At 46.9% G+C, this 23,808-nt stretch overlaps 1 protein-coding gene across 2 annotated transcripts in view; it reads right to left on the bottom strand.

Annotated features, from left to right (window-relative positions):
* The window catches only part of NSD1 (nuclear receptor binding SET domain protein 1), a 1,235,760-nt gene that overhangs the window by 205,203 nt on the left and 1,006,749 nt on the right, over window positions 1–23,808 (bottom strand). For both annotated transcript variants that reach the window (XM_085618316.1, XM_085618317.1), the window contains exons 13-14: window positions 21,090–21,290; window positions 20,819–20,998 (exon numbers count right to left, since the gene is read on the bottom strand). In XM_085618316.1, the coding sequence (XP_085474442.1) occupies window positions 20,819–20,998; window positions 21,090–21,290 (381 nt within the window). The remainder of the gene's footprint in view (window positions 1–20,818; window positions 20,999–21,089; window positions 21,291–23,808) is intronic.

Here is a 23,808-nt window from a genome sequence, read left to right as displayed (position 1 = left end):
TCCCCCCTTCACCTGCCAAACTGTGCATTCCTGTAGGAAAAGCAGGAACTGGTAGAATAAGACCAGATGAGGAGTTGCCCAAAGCAGACTGCTCCATGGGCACCGGATCTGGCACCATCAGGGCACCGTTGCGGCATCATATCGAAGTTGGAAAGAGTAATGGGATCCACACCGATCAGTATCGCCAATGTCATTGGCTGACCCAACGCCAAAGGTGAGAACCCCAAAGACGGATTCAGAGGGCCTAACTGTCACTGTGGGCGAACCCGCCGGCGAGGATCCTGTCAGGGCACCTCCCACATTCTTGGGTCCAGAAAGCGCAGCAGAGGGACACTGAAGCCCAAAAATCTTATGCAGAGAAAAGTAAGGGGTCATCTGCAGAAGAACCAGATTCCATGACTATCCATTTTGCATTTTTTTGTCTTTCCTTCACAGGTGTGGCAGAAGAGGCACCTCAAATTGCAGCTTTACCAGGGTATACAGCATCTTTTGCTCTGAGGAGGCGACTACCTCTATCACTCGAAGTCTTGGAACTGAATGTTCAAGCCAGAGATCTAGGGGGGGGGGGGGGGGGGGTGGGGGTGTGTGTGTGTGTGTGTGTGTGTGTGTGTGTGTGTGTGTGTGTGTGTGTGTGTGTGTGTGTGTGTGTGTGTGTGTGTGTGTGTTAGTGTGTGTTAGTGTGTGTTAGTGTGTGTGTGTGTGTGTGTTATGCTACTTACCAGTATGCATCTGTTCTTGGCATGTAGAGCTGCAGATCATTTGGGTCACCCATTTGTCTGAGGTGATGGTCTCCCAGACCTGAAGGAAATTTTGTAGTCTGCCCCTGACCGGAGTGGTATGGTCTGGAGGGAGCGGGAGAAAGTCATTGGGTAGGCGGTGTGGCAGAGCGGGCGGTATTGATTTTGCCTCTCCCTTTATTGTTATTGCCCCAATAGCCGCCTCTTTGATAACCCCTTGTGAAGGTGGATTGAGTGGGGGATTTGTAGGAAGTGGACGCGCTATCTGAGGAGTAGCCTTTAGATGTACTCCGAAAGGAAGCGCGGCGAAAGGAGCGCCTACGAGGGTGTGACTGCAGGGCTCCCATAGATTTTGCCGTATCAGTGTCCTTCTTCATTTTTTCGAGGGCCTCATCTACCTTTGGGCCGAATAGGTGTTCTTGCTCAAAGGGATGACTTGGGATGGAGGCCTGTACCTCTGGTTTGAAACCAGATATTCTCAGCCAAGCATGGCGACGGAGGAGGACGCTAGTATTAATGGCCCTGGAGGCTATGTCTGTTGCATCTAGGGCACAGCGTATGGAGGTGTTAGTTATTGTCTTACCCTCTTGAATTAATTCATTGGCCCTATTTTTGTATCTTTCCGGGAGGTGGTGCATTATGGTTTCTAATTCATCATAATGCGCCCTATCGTATCTGGCCAATAGCGCTTGGGTGTTGGCGATACGCCATATATTGGCTGCCTGTGATGCAGTGCGCTTTCCTGACGCGTCCAGTAGCTTCGACTCTTTGTCAGGTGGTGGTACTTCTCCTGACGCCTGGGAATTTTACCTCTTTCGTGCAGTGGAAACCACTAGGGAATCTAGTTGCGCTGGCCCTTTGATATAAGCAGGATCTGTGGGGGCAGCTTTGTACTTTCTCTATGCGTGGGTTAATGACCCTGGCCCTGACTGGGTCCTTAAAAACCTCTGGCGCATGTTTCACCACCCCCTTGAGCATAGGTAGAATGGAGGTAGACCTTTGTGCGGTATCAAATGCGTCGAGGAGGAAATCCTCCTCCACTGGGTCAGTGTGTAACTCTACCCCGTGATAATGTGCCGCCCACTGAAGTAGGTGGTGGAAACCTAATGAGTCTTCCGGTGGAGACGGTCTGGAGGGGTAAATGTCATCTTGTGGGACGTCTGGGATATCTGGGTTATTGTAGTTGTCCCATGGGTCTGGGCATCCTGTAGGGGTGGGGTCTTGGGGCACATCCTCTGGATCCTGATATGGGTCCCCCTGATCATCATCGTCTGGAGACGGGGTCGGAGAGCGATGAGGTGGGGGTGGAGAAGGCGGTGGGGGTGGAGAAGGCGGAGGGGGCGGAGGTGGAGAGGGTGGAGGAGGTGGGGAAGGTATTCTGAAAGGGGAGGTAGCAGCGTCCTTCCTCTTTGGGGGTGGAGGCGGAGCCGGTCTGTCCAAATGTATCTTTTTGGAAGAGAGTGCCAAATGTCCAGTTTTTGGATCCTTGGTAAGAGTTTTTTGTAAAGGATCCGGTATAAACAGTTCCTGGGACAATGTTTGTTCCGTCGGCGCCGGAGTTTTCGGGGCCGATGACTTTTTAGGCTTGTCCGTGCCGTGTTTAGCACTGGGCTTGGGAACCTCCGATTTCTCGGTCGGCGCCGAGGTGGGCTTCGGCGTGGAAGTGTCGATGCCGAGGGCCTTATGGGGTTTGGTCAGTACCGAAGATGGCGTCGGTACGGAAGCGCTGGGTTTCGACACAGAGGACTTCGGTGCGTAGCTCGGTGTCGAGGTAGAGGCCGGTTTCTTTTTCGGTGCCGAAGTGTGTTTCTCGGCACCGCTGGAAGGCTGGCTCGAGCCCGAGCCGCCGGAAGGCTTATTTGGCTTCTTCACCGGGCCCGAAGGTAAGGTGGGGTGTGTGAAGCAGTGTCTCTGGTCTTGCCTAGGCCCGGAGGCGAAGGCGTGGCCGAAGCCTTTTTGGGTGTCGGCGCGGGTGTGGGAGGGGGTATATTACTCACGACCCTCTGCGCCGGGATGATGTCCTCCACATCTGAGTCGTCGGCTTCGGAAGCACTGACTAGGTCCTCTTCGGTGTGCTGCTGTCCCGGATCTTCGGCGTCGTTTCCGAAGATGTCGACTGGAACGGAGGTCGAGGAGTGCGCCATGTTTCGCCTGGCTCTTCGATCCCGAATAGTCTTTTTCGATCTGAAAGACTTACAGGCCGGACAGTCTCGAGCCCCTTGTTCAGGGGAGAGGCAGAGGTTGCACACCTCATGAAGATCGGTGTGGCGGAATTTGGACCCACATCGAGGGCACTTCTTGAATGGAGTTCTTTCCATCAGCCTGGACCGGAGCTTGGGTTGGCCCGAAGGCTGCCGTCGACGACTGGAAACGAAGATTTGTCGATGAGAAGGTGATTGAGGAGATCGCGATCTGAACAATACCGCAATGAGTGAGGATTCCGCTTCGATCGTCGAACTGAAAATGTTCGGAACCGGAGCGCGAAGATTACACCCGAGCCCTATGGCGGAAAAAAAAAATCTGAGGATGGAGCCGAAGCCCATGCGCAATACGATCCAAAGGAGGAGTCACCGACCTCGTGACTTCCAAAGACTTCCAAGAGGAAAAACAAACTGCAAACATCCGGGCCCAACACCAGATGGTGACCTATGCAAAAGTGTGTAATATGCAGCTCATATGCCTCGAACATTATAATTTAAGAACTGCATAAAATGTCATGTAACAATTCTAATATTGGATTATAGTTTCATTTCTGACACAATGTCGCAATTATAACAAACCAATAAGTATATTCTTAGTATTTTCCAAATAGGCTCAGATATATACAAATGGAACTGTGTCAGTGAATCATGCTATGTGGTTGGTGTCATTCAATAGTGCTTGTAGTTTCTATGACCATATCTTAATTATCCAATTTGGTCTTTTGCGATATTGCTAAGTAAAATTAAATGTGTGTATTATAAAGTGTGTTATTTATTGTGTATATGTAAACCAATACCACCTAATCTAAAACCCATAAGTGCGACTGTGATAGAAACAGAGAGATAGTTGTTTTTTTCTTTTAGCATAAATGTTGATTACTTATTTTTTTTTGGAATTGATTTCAGACTCCTAAATTATACAACTTTATTTATAGGCAAGTATAGAGATCCTCCGTTCCGTTGAGGCCCAATGGTTGTTTACTGTCTAGTTGCAGAATGTACCTGGTTTCTAACTTTCTCAAGGCTTTTTCTCTGTTGCCCCCTCTCTTGTTCTGCGGCACGCAATCAATCAAAAAATATTTTAAGCCATTAGGGTCTCCATTATGTGACTCTTCAAAATGGCGTGCTACAGGGTAAGTTTGATCTTTATTTTTTATGGCTCTCATGTGCTGGAGTATCCTTTTGTGGCCCTGGAGCTCCCGACGTATTGAAGGCCACATGGACACTGCAGCACATAGATCACATATTCAGTTTTGCATGTCAGATTTCTGTGTATAGATATTTCTTTATCACTGAAAGGTGTTCTGTATGAGGATTTATTTTCTCAATATTGACATGCTTTGCATGATGTGCATTTAAAAAAGCCCTTTCTTTGGTTTAACCAAGTAGTCTTTCTGCAATCCATGGGTCGTTGTGGACCAATTCATCCCTCATTGAAGGCCCTTTACTGTATGTGATTGCTGGTTTGATTGGTAATGCATGGCCTATGATAGGATCACTTAATACAAGCGGCCAATTTTTCTTGATGATGTTGTTAATAACTTTTGCTTGTTGGCTATACTCAATTATGAATCTGAATGTTTCCACATTTTGTGCAGATTCTTGTTGAATCTGTGTTTTTAAAAGACTATCCCTACTAATTTTGCTGCTTCTTTTAATGGCCATGGCTATTGTTTTTTTGGAATATCCCCGCTCAAGAAATCGTTTTGTACTAGCCACTTGAGCAGTCTGTAGGTCATCTTAATTGCTGCTTATGCGTTTTAACCTAAGCATCTCACCGTATGGTATGCTTTGTATGAGATGTTGGGGGTGAGCACAGGTAGCGTGCAATATAGCATTACCTGCAGTTTTTTTACGGTGCAGTTTAGTGGCAATTTCTCCATTTTTTATGTAAACCTGTACATCTAGAAATTCCACCATCTGATTACTTATATTGGCTGTAAATTCTAAGTTCAGGTTGTTGGAATTAAGGTCTTTGAGGAATTCTTCCGCCTCTGGCCGGGTATCCTGCCAGATAATAAAAAGATCATCAATATATCTTAACCAGACTTTGATATTGGTATTGACTATATGTTCATGTTTTTTGAGGAGGACCAGCTCCTCCCACCAGCCCATGTGTAAACATGCATAGCTGGGGGAGAAGCTGGCCCCCATCGCAATGCCTCGTAATTGTTGATACAGCGTGTTTCTATACATAAAGATATTATTGTTCAAACAGAACTCTGTCATATCTCTAAGCATTTTGTTGTGATGTGAACATTGTGAGGGTCTCTGGTCAAGGTAATATTGTAATGCCTTAATACCATCATGGTGATTAATTGAAGTGTAGAGCGAGGAGACATCTAATGTAATTAGAAGATAATCAGTTCCAATTAAAACACTTAATTTTAGATAGGAAGTCCCCTGTAGCACGAATATAAGATGGTAAATGTTGCACAAAGTTCTGGAGAAAATAGTCTACATATATAGAAGTTCGTTCCAAAAGACTATTTCTTGCCGAGATGATTGGCCTTCCCGGTGGATTTTTGGGATCTTTGTGTATTTTGGGAATGAAGTACATGATAGGAGTTATGGGATGATCATTTCGTAGGTAGGAATATTCATCTTGTGTCAATAATCCTGCATTTTTCCAGGCAATCAATTTCATCCTGTAGATGTTGTAGGTATTTTTGAGGGTTAGTTGGTCACTTTTGCAATAGCAATTTCAATCTTGTAGTTGCTTCATAGCCTCATTGTTATAATCAGATTTGTTCCATAGGACTAAGTTTCCTCCTTTGTCTGAATTGCGAATAACAAGGTCAGAGTTGTTTTTTAGTTTCATCATTAATGAATGATATTGGAACTCAGTTTTATTTTTCTTTGTTCTCATAATTCTTTGTACTCTATGGTTAAGTTTTTTTATTTCTCCTACAACATGTTCATGGAATATTTCAATTCCATCACGAGGCATTATTGGATTAAAGGTAGAGGTAGGTTTGAACCTCGTATTTTCCTTGTGTGGATCCTTACATTTGTTCGATGCCTGTTGGTCTTGTGAATATTGAGTAGAAGTCATATTTTAATCTAACAATGTTTGCAATATGTTCAACGTAGGTATGTCCGCATTTGTCACATCAATAGGTGGAGATTTTGGCAACCCAGATTCTTGTTGTGTGTTCCCTTTTGCCTCTATTGGTTTCTGTAGCATAAAGTATTTTTTAAGTTTTAATTTACGTATGCTTCGGTATATATCCATACGAGTTGAGGCATAATCAAATGAACTTTCAGGACAGAATGAAAGTCCTAAGGATAATAGTTGTTATTCTGCTTTTGTTAAATCTATATTAGCCAGATTTATTATTGTGGGGCTTATTGCTGGTTTTGCCGTCTCCAATTCTTGCGTGTTGATCCTCTCTTTCTGGAAGCGTTTGCGTTTTGCTGCTCTCCTCTCTCGGCGTTTTGTGGTTGATTTTTTCCGTGTGGTTTTCACTGATTTCTGGGGCATAGCGTTTGTCTGCGTTCTCTGCATAAAAAATCCACTTCTTCTACCAGAGAGATTTGCACAGGTATTTGTCTTGTAGTGTGACTTCCGGCATCTGCTTCTGAGTCACTTTCCAATGCAGAGCTGAGATCTGAGTTGGAGACTGTTCACATTCTATTTGTGCCACCTACTGCATTTGATTTGGGATCTTGTATCATACCATATTTGGATGCTTTGATAGAGTCAAATTTTCTTGCAAGTGCAAATGTACAACCACATTCATAGTCCATACGGTCTCTATGGAACTTAAATGCTTTTCTTTCACAAATAATTTCCTCCTTTTTTTTTTTTTTTTGAAACCTTTATTACAGAAGTCAAAAGAGTTACAAAAATGGGCCTACAACCTTCGGGCCGCCGCTAGCAAACGATAAGAGCATAGAATACAAGTGGGAAACACACGCTGCAGCGTGAGAGAGATCACAGGAGTTGGAAAGAAAAAACATTGGCGGCCACACCGTCCGGACCCCCCAGATGGCGGTTCCATTTTTATGTAAGAAATAACAAACAAATCCACAAGGCAGCAAGAAATCGAAGCAGCAGTATGCGCTCCCCCGGGGAGGACCCTACCGATACACAGGAAAAGCGGGGGGGGGACAGGCCAGAGCGGAGACAAAGTGGACTCTGTACCCAGAACTAAGGAGACAAGGAGACTAGGGAGACGGGGCCAGTGCCAGTTCAGGCGTCAGCGGCGGGGTACAAATTCCGCCACGGTAGGAGTTCCAGGGGCCCCACACTTTCACCCATTTCCCAGGCTTACCTCTCGCGACATACACCACATTTCCCGAAACATACACCAATCCATGTTGTCCTTCCATGCCGAGATCGTTGGCGACCTCTGGGAGCCCCACAGTTGCGCTATGTCACGCTTTGCCACCATATAGCCCAGAGTCACCCACCACGTCTGCGGCACTGAGTAATCAGTCGGCTCCCACACATTTAGCAGACACCTCCTCGCCTCAGGAAGCAGCGGCACATGTGTGACCGCCCGCAACACCGCATGCACACCACGCCAGAATCGCGCCACCTCCGGACATTCCCACAAAATATGGACGAAGGTCCCTAATGAACCACACCCACGCTTACACAACCCATCCACGGAATATCCCATACGCATCAGACCCGGCCCCGTAACATAGACCCTATGGAGTATTTTGAGCTGGACGAAGCGAAGGCGGGCCGGTATGGCCACCTCTTTCGGGGAGGCCACCGCAGACACCCAGTCCTCGTCGTCCAGCTCCAATCCATCGGCGACCCACGCCTCACGAAGGCTAGTCAACAGTCCCGAGCGATCGTTGATGAGCTTTTTGTAAATCAAGGAAATCGTGCCATCCGGCACATGCCCATCTAGCACTCTATCTTCCAGAGGGGAGGACTCCGGGATGGAGGCAACATCCGGGAATACAGAGACCAGCGCGTGACGGACCTGTAGATATCGAAAGTACTCCCTGTCCTGCAACTGGAATTCCGTCTGCAGCACATCGAATGTTTTGAATCCCCCCCTCGTCCAGAGATCGCCCACCCTGCTGATGCCTATCATGTCCCACTTCTCAAAGCCCTTCGAGGTCCACAGGGAGCCCAGCCGCTCAGAGGCATACAGTGGCGTCGCCCGGGTCAATCGATCCTTCCACCCCATCGCCAAGTTTGCCGCGTGCCACACCCGTACCATGACCCGCGTAGGGCCCGTCAGACGCGCGTCGAGCGATCGAGAATAAAGCGCCCGATTGTAGTCACCACCCGGCAGTAATAGTTTATCCATCTCAAAGGCCGGGTTTAGAGCGGGCCCGTAAAGGCCGTGGTTTATCGCGGCCAGCTGGGAGGCCCAGTAGTACCGTTTGATGTCTGGGAGGGCGACCCCCCCGTCATACCACGGGAGTGTCAGCTTCGCAAGGGCGATACGCGGCCTCTCATCCCAGAATAGTTGGCGCTGCAAACTCTCTACCTCGCGAAAGTAGCGCGCCGGGACAACATCCATCGTGTTCTGTAAAGCATATAGGCAACGTGGCAGCGACATCATCTTAAACAATGCCGCACGGCCAAGCGACGAGAGCGGCAAGCGCCTCCAACGCGCCACGTCCTCCTTCAGGCACTGGAGGGGGGGGGGAGCAAATTTTGTTTATATCGGGCCTCAGCATCCAGGGTAATAAAGATACCCAGGTACTTAAATCCCTGCGAAGCGACCTGGATAGGGCAGCCCCGCGGTAGGATAGGAGTCTCCCCGGAGAGGACATACACACAGGATTTAGCCCAGTTGATGACTAGGCCAGAATTACGGCCAAAGGAATGCAAAACATCCACTAATACAATCAGCGATTTACGCGGGGAAGCAAGGTATAAAAGGATATCATCTGCGTAAAGAGATACGCGATCCTCATACTCAGGGGTCCAACGGAGACCACGAATGGAAGGCTCCCACCGCAGCCACTCCGCCAGGGGCTCCAAGGCAAGCGCGAAGAGGAGCGGCGACAGCGGGCAGCCCTGCCGCGTACCCCTGCCCAGCTCAAACGGAGCCGACACTCTACCGTTCACCACCACCTGCGCCAGAGGTCCGGAGTATAACAGTTTCACCCAGCCAATGAATCCCGGGCCAAAACCAAACTTCGCCAGTATCGCCCAAATATATGGCCACTCAAGCGTGTCGAACGCCATAGTGGCGTCCAAGGACGCCAAAATGGCTGGCTCTCGTATGAACGGGACCCGCGCGAGCACCCCGTGCAGATGCCGCAGATTAAGCGCGGTGTTGCGATGAGGGATAAAGCCGGACTGGTCCTGGTGAATCAGATCGCACACCACGCTAACCAGCCGATTAGCCAGCACCTTGGCGAGAATTTTGGGCTCCGCATTCAACAGAGAAATGGGCCTGTAGGACGTGACCCGATCCCGCGGCCTCCCCTCCTTATGAATAACCACGATAGTGGCCAGACGCTGGTCCAGCGGGAGGGAGCCCGCCGAACGGGCTGCGAGGAACATAGCGCGGAGATGTGGCGCCAGCGTATCCGGTCGCAGCTTGTACAATTCGATGGAAAGGCCATTAGGACCCATGGCCTTGCCGGAAGCGACCGAACGTATGGCGAGGGCAATCTCCTCAGATGTAGGGGCGGCATCCAACGACACTTTATCCTCTTCCGAAAGGGAAGGCAGCGCAATGTCCCTGAGCAGAGCATGGGAATCCTCTTCCGAGCGGGAAGATACTGGGGAATACACCCCACAGAAATAGTCTGCGAAGCAATCAACAATTTCACCCGGATCAGTGACACACACACCATCCAATTTCTCAATCGACGGGACAACTCGACTCGCTCTCTCCTTTTTATCCAGCCACGCAAGCAATTTACCAGCCTTATCACCCACATCATACAGTCTCCCATGCTGCTCTCTACTGAGGCCCCTGGCTGCATCCGTGACGAGGGCCTTATAATCCGCTTGCTTGAGTCGGAGAGCATGTAATTTGCCATCCGTCACCCCACATTCCAGATCACCCTCCAATTCAGTTATCTCAGTTTCAATACGGGTCACCTCCTCCCGCCCGCGCCTCCGGGAATGGGAAATGAGGAACAGGGCCTCCCCCCGGATTACCGTCTTAAACGCCTCCCACAGAGAGACCGCAGACGATACAGACCCCACATTATCTTCAAAATACCGCTCCAGAGATTTAACCAAATCTGCGCGAATTGTGGGGTCACGCAGATACCAGGGATTGACCGGGACCACCCTCCCCTTCCTCCTCTTTTTTTAATCTTTTCGTCATCTCCTCTTTTAATTTGTTCAATTCTTCATTTTGTCCCATTGTATTCAACTCAGTGTTGAGTATAACGATTTCTTCTTGTAGTTTAATGCGATCTTTTTCAGCATATTTTACCAAAATCATTACCAGTTTTTTTGATGAATCCAAATTTGTCTCTGCCCATATATATATATATATATATATATATATTACCTACTGGCGGTCGCCAGTAGGTAGTTATAGTTAGGACCACGTTTCCATAGGAAATCCGCAACATTCTATTTTGAATAACTTTTGCGCCGGTCGACGAATCCTCGCAAATGTTTCAAAATAGGTGGGGCGCTACGCTCCGCTCCTACCCTGAAAGTCTCGGGGGGATTCGTCAAGCGGGGGCTGAGATAAAAGGGGGGTCCCAAAACGCGTTTTTCCCATGCATTTTTCCATAGGACCTTTAGAGACAGCTACAGCCCGAACGGCTGAACAGAATTACTTGAAATTTGGCAGAGAGGTAGTCCTCAGGTCAAGGAAGTGCCTTTTGTAGGTTTGGTGTAAATCTGTTCAGTAGATTCTGAGAAAATAGCCTTTAAATCAATATATATATCTGAGCCAGCTTACGGTGCGCTTACCGTACGCGTACGGTGACGTGCGCGAGCGCGATTCTGATTGGCTCTTAGATCTTAGTAAACATTCGAACCGGCCGAAACCAGGAAGCGGCGGCCGCCATTTTCTCTCTCGCACTGAGAGTGTGGATTAAAATACAAAGCACAAAAACATGTAAAGGGGCTGTTTGGACAGCTCCAAAGCACCTAGCCATGTTGAGGGAGTCCCCAAAGATCCCCCAAGGCCAAAAACGGAATTTAAATTTTTTCGCTAATTTCGCCGATTACGCTTACCGTACGCGTACGGTAAAAAAAATATTAAAAAAAAAAAATTATCCACACTCTCCCCACCCCGTGTGCAAATCGTGCCCGAAGGGCACCATTTGTGCATGGCTTATAATAGGTGTGAAAAATTAAAATATTACCTTTCAAAACGAAGTGCATCATATGTCCTCCATGTGCGCACGGTGCGCGAAGCGCATCGTGCGTACATGGCCCATCTAGCGTAACGTGGGCACGCGGTGCGCGTAGCGCACCGCGTGCCCACCGTGCGTGCACGGCACTAACTGCGTAAAGTGGGCGCGCGGTGCGCGAAGCGCACCGCGTGCTCACTGTGACATATGTGTCTTTATGAAAAAAAAATATTTGTAATATATGTATAGCTAAAAATTTATGGAAGAAGACATGGGCAAATAAGTGTCTAAATACAGTATTAGCATCAGCAGAGGATTGCGGTCGCGTGAGTTATAGTTGCCTGCACTAACTATAACGGGGGAATTTCATTGGTTTTTTATCAGTAAAATTTCCGCTAACTATAACATGTGTGAAACCTATGGTTTTTTCAGTGAATTTGCAAGGTTTTTTAAATGCTAATTCCTAACTATAACGTGTGTGAAACCTATGGTTTTTTCAGTGAATATATATATATATATATACACACACACACACACACACACACACACACATATATACATATATCAAAAACTATAAACACATTGGTAGTAGTGTTTTCCTCTAAAGGAAACGGAATCGCACATCAATAATTCAATCAGTATCAAAATACAAGGTAATGCAGTGTGAGTAAATAACAAAATCTGTCAATTGGGGTTTGGCGTGCTTTTATCACTCTACCACATCTACTACCAAAAGATGTGATTCACACAAAAGAAACCTCTTGTGTGTGTCAATTGTAAAGAAAAGAGCATCGATAAGCCCACCCTCCAACAATTAGAATATCCCAAGTATCGGAAAAGTAAGAATGTTCTGAGTCACAAGTACCACACAAAAATCACTTGATTAATGATTTGAAAAGGTCCGGTAGGAAAGCCTGATTGTTATGGCGTGTCACGCCATAACAAGGCGTGCGAGTACCGTTTGGAGAAGACATAACGTTTTGCTTACAGAGAGGAGCTTACCAGGGTTCCCTACCGGGCCTTTTATCAGTGATTCATACGGCTAGGAGATGGATTAAGGATTCATTCCTTCCGAGGATACTAAAACCCGAGAGCAACTATTATTGGGTGCATTTTCAAGTCCTGGAGATTAACGTGAACCGCCTTAACGATAACCAGTCTTGTTTTTAAAGCCTCTGATACATATCCATTCAGGAGAAATAGTCAACTTGAGTCCAGTTTTTCACGCTGGATGGACCACGATCGTTTTTGCAATTGCCTGGATAAAGTCAAAGCGGAAACGAAACACGTGTTGGCATAGTCACAGTCCCATGCTGGAAGTAATACCAACAAGAATAAAGAAACGTCATATTGAAGTATCTGAATTGTTTGGACTTTGTATATTGACCAAGATCATGAAATAGAATATGGTTATGAGCAAATCGATAATTAAGTGATTTTTGTGTGGTACTTGTGACTCAGAACAATCTTACTTTTCCGATACCTGGGATTGAATATGCTACTTACCAGTATGCATCTGTTCTTGGCATGTAGGGCTGCTGACATTCATATCTGTGCATAGATCGCCGCCTAGTGTTCGGTCCGGATGTTTGCACGTTGTTGTCCTGGAAGAGTCTTAGAAGTATCCTGGGATAGGTGACTCCTCCCCTGGACTACAGTGCGCATGGGCATCCTCTCCATCCTCAGATTGTTTTTCGCCATTGTGGCAGTGATGGAGTAGATATAGAAAGTGATGACCATGCTTACAGTAATTCTGAGAGCTGCAGCTGCTACAGGCGCCGGGGAGGAGGGAGGGCGATATGAATGTCAGCAGCCCTACATGCCAAGAACAGATGCATACTGGTAAGTAGCATATTCAGTTCGAGGCATGTGGGCTGCTGAATTCATATCTGTGCATAGAATATATAGCAGTGCCCTCTTATTAGCGGCGGCTACCAGTGCCAGCTGCAGCGGTCTGAAAAAGAGTTTTGAGAACAGCCTGTCCTACAGCTGCCTGCTGTTTTGATTGCACATCTACACAATAGTGTTTGGTAAATGTATGTGTAGTGGACCAGGTGGCTGCTCTACATATGTCATGCAAAGGAATGTTTCCTAGGAAAGCCATTGAGGCCCCTAACTTACGTGTTGAGTGGGCTCGTGGGGGAATCGTTAAAGTACGTTTAGCCTTTTGATAGCAAATTTGGATACATTTAACGATCCATCTGGCTATTCCTGCTTTGGAGATAGCGTTACCTTTGTGGTGTGGGGCAAAGGCAACGAAAAGTTGTTGTGTTTTCCTAAAGGGTTTGGTCCTGTCGATATAATACATGAGGGCCCTTTTGACATCTAGTGTATGGAGTGCCCTTTCTGCGACAGTTTGTGGGTTTTGGAAGAAAACGGGCAGTTCAATGGTTTGATTCATGTGGAACTGCGATACCACCTTTGGCATGAATTTGGGGTTGGTACGTAGTACGACCCTGTTGGCGTGAACCTGTATAAATGGCTCTTGAACGGTTAGTGCCTGGAGTTCACTAACTCTTCTCAAAGAAGTGATCGCTACTAGGAAAGCTACTTTCCAGGTAAGGAATTGAATCTCGCATGAGTGTAGAGGTTCAAAGGGTGGACCCATCAGGCGTGTAAGGACCAAGTTGAGGTTCCACATCGGAGCCGGTGGGTGGCTTGGTGGAATGACTCGTTTGAGTCCTTCCAAGAATGCTTTGATGGCAGGCACTCTGAATAGAGAGAGGTGCTGCCTGGTCTGCAGATAGGCTGATATTGCGGTCAAATGGACACGTATAGAGGTGTACGCCAGATTGCATCGGTATAGGTGTAATAGGTAACAAATAATGTTTTGGATGGATGCGTCCAGCGGGTTAATGTCATTATTAATGCAATAAATGACGAACCTCTTCCATTTTGCTGCATAGCAAGCTCTGGTAGTGGGTCTCCTGGCCTCCTTAATGATGTCCATACAGTCAGGTGGCAGGTTTAGGTAGCCAAACTCTAGGACTTCAGGAGCCAGATTGCCAGGTTCAGCTGTTGTGGATCTGGGTGCTGAATCTCTCCGTGGTTCTGCGTCAAATGCTCGGGTTTGACCCGCAGCCTTTGATGGGGCACCACGGAAAGTTCGAGAAAGGTGGTGTACCACGGCTGGCGTGCCCACGTTGGAGCAACCAGGACGAGCGTCAGTGAGTGTTGACGCAGTTTGCGTGCCACCAGCGGTATCAGTGGTGCTGGGGGAAAAGCGTACGCAAATCTGCCGGACCAGTTCATCCATATCGCATTGCCCTGCGACTGCGGATGTGGGAACCTGGCGGCAAAGCTTTGGCATTTTGCGTTTTCGCTTGTGGCGAATAGGTCTATCTCTGGATGACCCCACTGTTGGAAGTACGGTTGGAGTACTGATGGGTGTAACTCCCACTCGTGCATCTGGTGGCTGTGTCTGCTGAGCAGATCCGCCATCTGGTTGTCTTTGCCGGGGAGGTGTTCTGCCATGAGGAACATGTTCCTTTGAATGGCCCACTTCCACATGCTCTGAGCCAGATGAGACAACTGTGGAGAGTGTGTTCCTCCCTGCTTCTGTATGTAGTACATGGCAGTCATGTTGTCCGTCCGGATCAACACGACTTTGTTGCACAAGTGTACTTTGAATGCTTTCATAGCGAGGAAGATTGCCATCAGCTCTAGAAGGTTGATGTGCATCTTCTTTTGTTGTTGTGTCCATAGTCCCTGCACTGTGTAATGGAGTACATGAGCTCCCCATCCCTGGAGAGACGCGTCCGCCGTCAGTATTATCTGTGGGACAGGCTCTTGGAACGGTCGGCCCTTGCAAAGGTTTTGTGGATTCCACCAATGCAGAGAGTTGTATGCCCGACCGCTCACCAACACTAGGTCTTTCAACTGTCCTTGAGCCTGATTCCACTGACGTGCTAAGCACTCCTGAAGCGGGCGCATATGTAGTCTCGCGTGGGGGACTATGAAGATGCAGGAGGCCATCATGCCTATCAACTGCATGAACACTCGCGCGGGAAGGGAGTGTTGTGGTTTGAACTTGGAAATCAGCATTTGCATGCTGTTGATTCTCACCAAATTTGGCTGAGCTGTGGCCGCCAGAGTGTCTATAGTCGCACCTAGGTACTGTTGTACGTGTGCGGGCTGTAGATGGGATTTTGGGTAATTCAGTGAGAACCCCAGACTGTGAAGGAGGTGAATGGTGCGGGACATGTGGCTGGCACATTGCTGGGCTGACTTCGCTTGAACGAGCCAGTCGTCCAGGTAAGGGTAGACGTGTATGTGCTGCCTCCGTAGATGTGCCGCCACAGTAGCTAGGCACTTTGTAAACACCCTTGGTGCCGTTGTCACGCCGAAGGGAAGGACTTTGAATTGGTAGTGCTGCCCTTGAACAGTGAACCTGAGGTATTTTTTGTGTGAGGGGTGAATGGGTATGTGGAAATACGCATCCTTGAGGTCCAGTGTGGCTAGAAAGTCTCCCTGCTTGAGCAGCGGGAGGACTTGCTGTAGAGTGAGCATGTGAAAATGCTCGGAAAGAATGTATCTGTTTAGGGGTCTCAGGTCTAATATAGGTCTGAGTGACCCGTCCTTTTTCGGTATTAAAAAGTACAGGGAGTACACCCCCGTACCTTGCTCGTGGACGCGTACGACCTCTATTGCGCCTTTTAGAAGCATACTTTGCACCTCCTGCTGTAAGAGCGTTAAGTGCTCTGAGGACATAGGACGTTTTTTTGGAGGTATTGTGGGTGGAGTGGAGGTTAGTTCTAGACAGTAACCGTATTTGACAATATCTTTGACCCACCTGTCTGTGGTGATGGAGGTCCACGTGGACAGGAACCTTTGTAGCCTTCCCCCGACAGGTGTTATGTGGTCGGGAGGAAGGGAGAGGGCGTCACTGCTTGTTCTTGGGGGAGGACCTGGTGTTGCCGTAGCCGCGTCCTCTGCCCTTTGTACTGGAGCCACGATATCCACCCCGGGTGTTTTTATCGTAGGTGGTTTGTGTATTGCCCTTGTTGTATGTTTGCTGTGACCCCTGTCCTCTACCTGCTCCTCTATTTCCGGGGCGACGAAAGGAGCCGCTCCGAAAGGACTGAGTCTGGAGAGCCCCCATGGACTTTGCAGTGTCCGTGTCCTTTTTTATTTTCTCTAGGGTGGTGTCAACCTCCGGGCCGAATAAATAGTCGGGGTTGACAGGCTGGTTGAGTATGTTGTTTTGCACCTCAGGTTTGAATCCGGAGATTCGTAACCAGGCATGTCGTCGCAGCATGACGCTAGTGTTTATGGCCCTGGCAGCTGTGTCTGCGGCATCCAGCGCACACTTGATGGATGCGTTTGTGAGGAGCTGTCCCTCCCTGAGGAGGATCTCTGCACCTTCTCTGTATTGTTCAGGGAGATGTTGGATTAGTTGCTCTAATGTGTCGTAGTGCGCTCTATCGTAGCGAGCGAGGAGTGCTTGAGTATTGGCAATACGCCATATGTTGGCTGCCTGGGCGGCAACCCGTTTGCCAGAGGTCTCTAACACCTTGGACTCTTTGTCCGGGGGAGGAGCGTCACCTGTTGTTTGTGAGTGTGCCCTCTTGCGAGCATTCGCAACGACAATGGAATCCAGAGGTAATTGGCCTCTGATGTAAGTAGGGTCCCCAGGCGCTGATCTGTATTTCTTGTCGATCCTGGGGTTAATTACTCTTGCCCTGGTGGGTTCCTTGAAGATGTCCTTTGCTGGTTTGAGGACACCCTTCAACATGGGTAGAGTTTTTATATTCCTTTCTGAGGATGCAAAAGTATCCATAAGAAAGTCGTCCTCGACGGTGTCCGAGTGAAGTTGCACCCCATGATTGGCCGCAGCACGTTCAATTAGAGCGTTGAACGCTGCAGTGTCCTCTGTGGGAGATGTTTTTGCTCCATAGAGTTGCGGGTCTTGTGCATCCATAGGTGCACCAGGGTCCACAGGGTCATCCCAAGTTTGATCAGGGTCCTGTTGGCCGTCAGGGTCCATGTCTCCGGGGTAGGGGACTTGGTCACCCATGTAGTCCACCAACGCATCCGTGTCGGAGTGTGTGGGAGAGAAGGATTGTGGATCCCGGTAGGGTGAGTGGAAAGGTTCGTAAAGAACTGGTTCTGAAGCCACAGGCAGCTTTCTTTTAAGTGGAATCCTGAAGGAGTCCAAATCCGGCTCCGAAGTTATTTTCCGTTTGTGGATAATCATCCTGCCGGTGTCGGCGTCGATTAGATGCGATGGAGACGTCTCCGCAGAGCGTTCGGCAGGCGTGATCGTGGTATGGGTCACCCGTGTCCTGATTTGGAACAGTTTCGGGGCCGTGGATGGTGGCAGGCCAAAAGTAATGTTGGCTGGTGTCGAAGAGGCTGCTGGAGCTTTAATTGGTTCGGAGCCAGACGTGTCCTGGAGGACCATTTTCTTTTTGGTGCTTTGCGCAGCAATGGGTCGCGTCTGGAGCGCCCTCGATTCTTTCGCACCGACCGGTTCTGTTGAGGCGGTCGTGGATTTTTTCGGCGCCGGTGGGTCATCGAGTCGAGGGGCGGGAATGGCCGTCGACTTCTTCGATGAGTGTGGCTTTGGTGTCGCCGTGGAAGCGGTGTGAGACGCAGCAGGCTGTTTGACCTTTAGGGTCGGAGTCGATTGCGTCGGTGCCGGGAGCCGAGCAGGTTTGGTGGTACCGAAGGCCTTCTTCCTTATGTCGACTCCGACGTCGGCCGCTTCGAGTTCGGCACCGAAGTCTCGTTTGGTGCGCTCGGTGCCGATGTGTTTTGCTGGCGTCGAAGGTGTGGAGGGCCTCGATCCGACCAGCGCCACTTTCGGTTTCGGTTTCAATTGAACCAATACAGCTTTCGGTTTCGGAGAAGGGAAACCAGCAGTTTTGGGCATTAATGGCTGCCGCTGAATGTCCGAGGCCGGGCCCGAGGGCGGGGCCGAAGAACTGCGGGATAGGTCTTGGGTAAGGCCCGAAGGCGATCCCTCGACCGGAGCCATAGACTGTTGCACTGGGCTTTCTTCAGTCTGAACGGGTAGGCCTTGCTCGTCACCGGAGCTACTCTCTTCGGCCCCTAAGGCCTCATTGTAGTCTCCTACCTCGGTGTCTTCTTCATCTCTGCGAAAGAGTGTTTCGTCGACGTCTTCCGATCCGGAGTCATGTTCGGAAACGGGACTGGAGGGTAGGTTCTCCACTTCTTCGACATCTTCGGTCTCGGCGTTGAAGATGTTGGCCGGGGCCGGTGCCGCTTGCTGCGCCTCGAGTCTCGCCGCTCGTCGATTCCGTAGAGTCTTCTTGGATCGAAATCTGGCACAGGCCATGCATGTAGATTCGTCGTGATCCGGTGAAAGGCATTTGTTGCACACCGGATGGACGTCGACGTGGGGATATTTCGCATTGCATAACGGACACCTCTTGAATGGTGTCCTCGATTCCATCGTTGATGTCGAATCGACGGTCGGGTAAGATGCGAAAGTTTGTTCTGTAAGTTAGTAAACTAACAAAGATACTATCGATACCTATCGAGAACAGTACCGACGCGAACTAAAGGCCTTTTGGCCTGAAAAAAGATATTCCTAACTTGAGTCAAGATAGCACATCCGAACCCAATGGCGGAAAAAAACAATCTGAGGATGGAGAGGATGCCCATGCGCACTGTAGTCCAGGGGAGGAGTCACCTATCCCAGGATACTTCGAAGACTCTTCCAGGACAACAACGTGCAAACATCCGGACCCAACACTAGGCGGCGATCTATGCACAGATATGAATTCAGCAGCCCACATGCCTCGAACATTCTAATTGTTGAAGGGTGTGCTTATCGATGCTCTTTTCTTTACAATATATCCATACACACACACACACACGAGAGAGAGAGACACACACACATACGAGAGAGATAAGAAATAGTGGTAAGTGTAAGTAAGACAAAATTCATCAGCTTTTGGTCACTAATGTGCTTCCAGTCCAATCTAGTTACTGCTGTAATTTGTGTATTCTTCTGTTAACAATTTTACTTTACTTGACAAAGGAAAAAATAAAAACAAATGTTTGGTTAGTCCAGATTGCAAACTCCAATTGGTTTCAAAAGAATTCTCAAGATACACAGAGCCCAATTCACCAAGGAAAATTCAGTCATAATCCTAAATGTACAACAGAATGCAACTATTTAAGTCTGCCAGGATTTCACACAAGGAATTGTGGCTGGTGTAAATGCATTTACAACTGTATTCTTGTCTGCCATGAGTGAACATAAATCTGTGCTCATAAATCCCACTCATGGAGTTTAAAGTAGGCTTTCCCAGGCGTGGCTTTCACTGGAAGTTTGTGAGAATGCCCAATCTCCACTAACGTCTCTTACCATCCTGTAAATGGTCAACGATTCCAGGGTGAAAAGGTGAACAGATTACCATGAGTTTTGGGGGTAAACGAGAAAGGCCTTACTTCAGTGTTTACACTTGGTGTGGGGGCTATGGGGGTTCACTTTCTCCAGTGCATAGTTTATCTCTATGCAAAACACCTTACAGCAAGAACAAGAGAACAAGTGAAGAGTCAACGGACATTCCCAGTTGTCTGCCTGAAAATATGCACTGCTTTACAGATGTACTAGTGAGGATAGTGGCGAAAGAGATTACTAAATCTGCACACAAATATAGTAGCAGATTCACAACGAAATGAAAAATAAAACAGAAAAAATTCTGAACTCATATCACCAAAATGCAATGAATATCATGCTAGACTGTGAGGGTGCTGACACCACTGTGTGGCCACAGAAACAAAACTAAATTAATTCTTTCTTTTTTTTTTAAAGAAACTAATTAGAATTGGAAAAGCTACTTAAGTGGAAATAGACATCCGAGTTATCATTTTAGAATGACTTTATCAAAGAAGACAGAACCAATTGGAAAATAAATTCAAGATTTAATTCACTTGAAGAGAATTATAAATCTGATTTCGCCAAAATGAGTTGATACTGTAGCAGTGTCTCTTCCTATTCGGCAAGGAAGCATTCCAGGTTGCAACAACATTTTGAGATATTCGGTGTTTATGAACACTAGTAAAGATACCATGATGGATAATATTAGAAACCCCAAAGCTGCGTGTGTGCAAGATTCAGGATGCTCACTGTACACCTGCAGGATTCTCAAAGCCAAGTACAGTCAATGTGACTGAGTTGCTTGCAGCCTAAGAGCATGGTTGCCTTAAACCCTACATATTAAAACACAGACCCTTTAGTCCAAGGACATGGCATCTCAGAATAGCACCCCACTAATTGTGAGAAGTGAACTCAAGGACCTCTGTTGAACCCTCAAAAAGGAAAGGTGTGTTATTCTGGACCCCCTCCCTTATACATACAATATAGCACATGCATAAAACTAAGCCTCAACACTTTTTTAAACTTTCTTTTTTGGCCAATAGAGGGCAGGTTTGAAAGATAAGTTTGTGACAATATGGAACACTGCACGTCAAAACATTCTGGGTCAATGCACCCAGAAGCACAGTTTTTCGTAAGCACACTGAGACAATAGCAATGCATTGCCCCTAAGTAAAAGTAATACAATTTGTCCCCTCTCAGTATCATAAAGAGCAGACAAAATCACCCATATCCTGCAAAGACATTTAGCATTAAGCAGAGGTCCAAAGCTTTACCTTCTGAACAGACAAAGCACCAGCTGACGTTGATGTGTTCGTGGTTCTTGCAACCCCTTCTTGGGGTAAAATGGTTGGGGCAAATCATGCTGTTTGAGGCAAGAATCACTGTGCCTGCAGCTAGGCAGAAGTCATTGGCATGATACGCTACTGGACATCGCACACAGCGCATCAAACGACCTAAAAAAAGATAAACATCCAAAATGCAATGACAAATATATCAAAAGATTCAACGATCTGCAGGCACACACAGTGGATTCATAGGAGTTACCTTTCGAGGAAGAAAGATTGGTGGGGTTAGTAGCATGGCAGGTAATGCAAATATGTAAGGAGCAGCGGAATCCTCTGTTCTGGATCAAGGCAGGTGGGTACTTTGTCACACATGTTTCATGATAGTATTTCCCACATAACGTAACTGTGCAGCGTTTCACAGCGGGATCAGCTTCCTTGCACACAAAGCAGGTATGAAGACCTGGGGGTGAGATGTACAATCAGCATATTGTGAGAGTTCCTTTACTTTAGCATATTTTTACTTTAGTCTTATAACAAAGCCTTCAAAAGAAAACATGCTTTTAATCTACAAAGTGCATTGCCAACTTCCTGGACATCCATTGGCACCCTCCACAGAATCTGTCTGGACTAAATCAAAACAATAAAAACAGTGGGTAAGTGATGCTCATTTGAAAACACATGCTTTATTTTCTATTCTAGTAGATTTTTACCTATTACTTTCTTTATTAGGGTGATCACTGAGGTTGTTTGCTATGAACAAATTAAGAGACACCAACTCAACAGAACTCTGTGCTGCCATTAGCGTGATCAGTAATGGTGCAGCATCGCTTGCACACAACTACAATAGTTTTACTAAGATGCTGCAGTGTGTAACAACTCTCTTTCGGGTGGAAAATTAAACGGGCATCTAACAAGACCAGCAGACCGTTTTGCGGAAGCAGGAGTGGTTACATGGTATAAGCATACCATGTTTAGTTGCTCAAAGAATCTACTTCGATTTGTTTGCACTACACTCTATCAGCCGCGTAGATTACCTGTCAGTAGACCACTTCATGAAACGCTTTGCAACTAGATTGTCAATATGCTGAGCACAAATTGGAAAAGGCTACAAAAAATATACAGAGGTGAAACTCTTATAGAAAGAAGCACACACAAACGTATACAACTCATTTCAGGGAGGAATATAAAGAGAGGTGACCATACAAACCAATGCATTATGAAAAGCTGTTTTTAAAAACCATGTTCAGTTGTCCAGCCTAACATATGTCAAGAAGGTCAGCCCTACAGACATTCTGCTAGACACCTACTTTCATAAAAACAGACGATAAACTAATTACACCACAATTATTGTCACTAAATTCATACATAGAAGAATATCTTTCCATGTGATGCAGCCCAGAACCCTTTAAACAAACAAAAAAAAGTATAACTTTTGTTCTGAAATATGTAATATGCCAATCTGAGGTCACATTGTATTTGTGGTTTTATCACACATTATGCATAGTATAAACCCCATATTTGAGAGTGACACATGAAATGTAGAAATATTTCACAAGTGCCTGTCAAGTATGGATTTCAACATCATAATAACACCCATATTCAACCCTGGTCAGGTTTAGCAATGTCCACTGTTAAATAAGTTATTACTTTAATCAAAGATAACCCATTAAGAACATTCTAATTCTAATCAGTGCCATTATTTTCTGCTTCAATAACCTCTCCTGTCTACACACAGAATGTGTTTGGTTGACAAAGCAAATGGACTATTAAAAAAATTCTGTCGTCTCAACTAGGTACAAAGGCAGTTTTTTCATCATGTTTTACAAAGATAACCAAGCTGTATAGCTCAGTATTTTAATATTTCCCTGTTTTCAATCAATCTGGTTCAAAACATGTCATAAAAAAAAGAAAAAAATGAGAGTTAACACCTAACCTGCCGTGTAAATATATTTTAATAATGCAATCTCAGGGTGGTGGTGACCGTTACAAATTGCTCAGCCTCACGTGATTTGACATCAACAGAACAAAGATATTTATTCTCACAATGACCCCGAGTGGTCGAAATGTGTTGGTGGAGCATGTGTAAAGCTGCAATAAATGTTTGAAATCCAGTTCACGGAGTGTGGCGTCTCCTTTGTTAAAATAAATGTTGAAGGGCGAGTGGTCTAGCTCCAACGCCAGCTGTAGAGCGCGCTGATTGACTGAGACCGGATTACTGGGGAAAGGAAAATGCTACTTACCCAGTATGCATCTGTTCTTGGCATATAGAGCTGTAGTCATATGCTTGGCATATATCTCCATCTAGTGTTGGGTCTGGATGCTTGCACTTTGTTTTTCTTCGAAGAAGTCTTTTCCAGTCACGAGGTAGGTGACTCCTCCTTTCAGTGATGATTTTCCGTTCGAGGCAAATGAGCTGTAGATCATATGCTTTCCATAGACTATACAGCAGTTATCTCCCAAAGCAGTTGCTAACCTGTATCTATTGTAGTGGTTTAAAATAGTGTACGTAAAACGGCCTGGCTCACTCTAGCTTGTAGTCTTGCTTACACATCCACACAATAGTGTTTTGTGAATGTGTGTGGTGTAGACCATGTTGCAGCTCTGCATATGTCATCTATGGGTATATTTCCTAAGAATGCCATAGAAGCCCCCAGTTTGCGTGTAGTGTGCGCTCTAGTGGGAACTGTTAATGTTCCTTTTGCTTTTGCGTAACAGATTTGAATGCACTTGACTATCCACCTAGCAATTCCTGATTTTGATATGGGATTGCCCTTGTTCGGTGGAGCAAAAGCAACAGAAAGTTGATTTGTGTTACGTAAAGGTTTTGTCCTTTCTATGCAATACAGCAATGCTCTTTTTACATCTAATGTGTGTAGAGCACGTTCTACTACTGAATCTGGTTGAGGGAAGAACACTGGTAACTCAACCGATTGATTGATGTGAAAAGCAGAAATGACTTTAGGGAGGAACTTAGGATT

This window comes from Triturus cristatus, chromosome 7 (assembly GCF_964204655.1).
Source record: "Triturus cristatus chromosome 7, aTriCri1.1, whole genome shotgun sequence".
Taxonomy (NCBI): domain Eukaryota; kingdom Metazoa; phylum Chordata; class Amphibia; order Caudata; family Salamandridae; genus Triturus; species Triturus cristatus.
The sequence above is the reverse complement of the archived record's forward strand: the minus strand, read 5'-3'. Positions and strand labels throughout refer to the sequence as shown.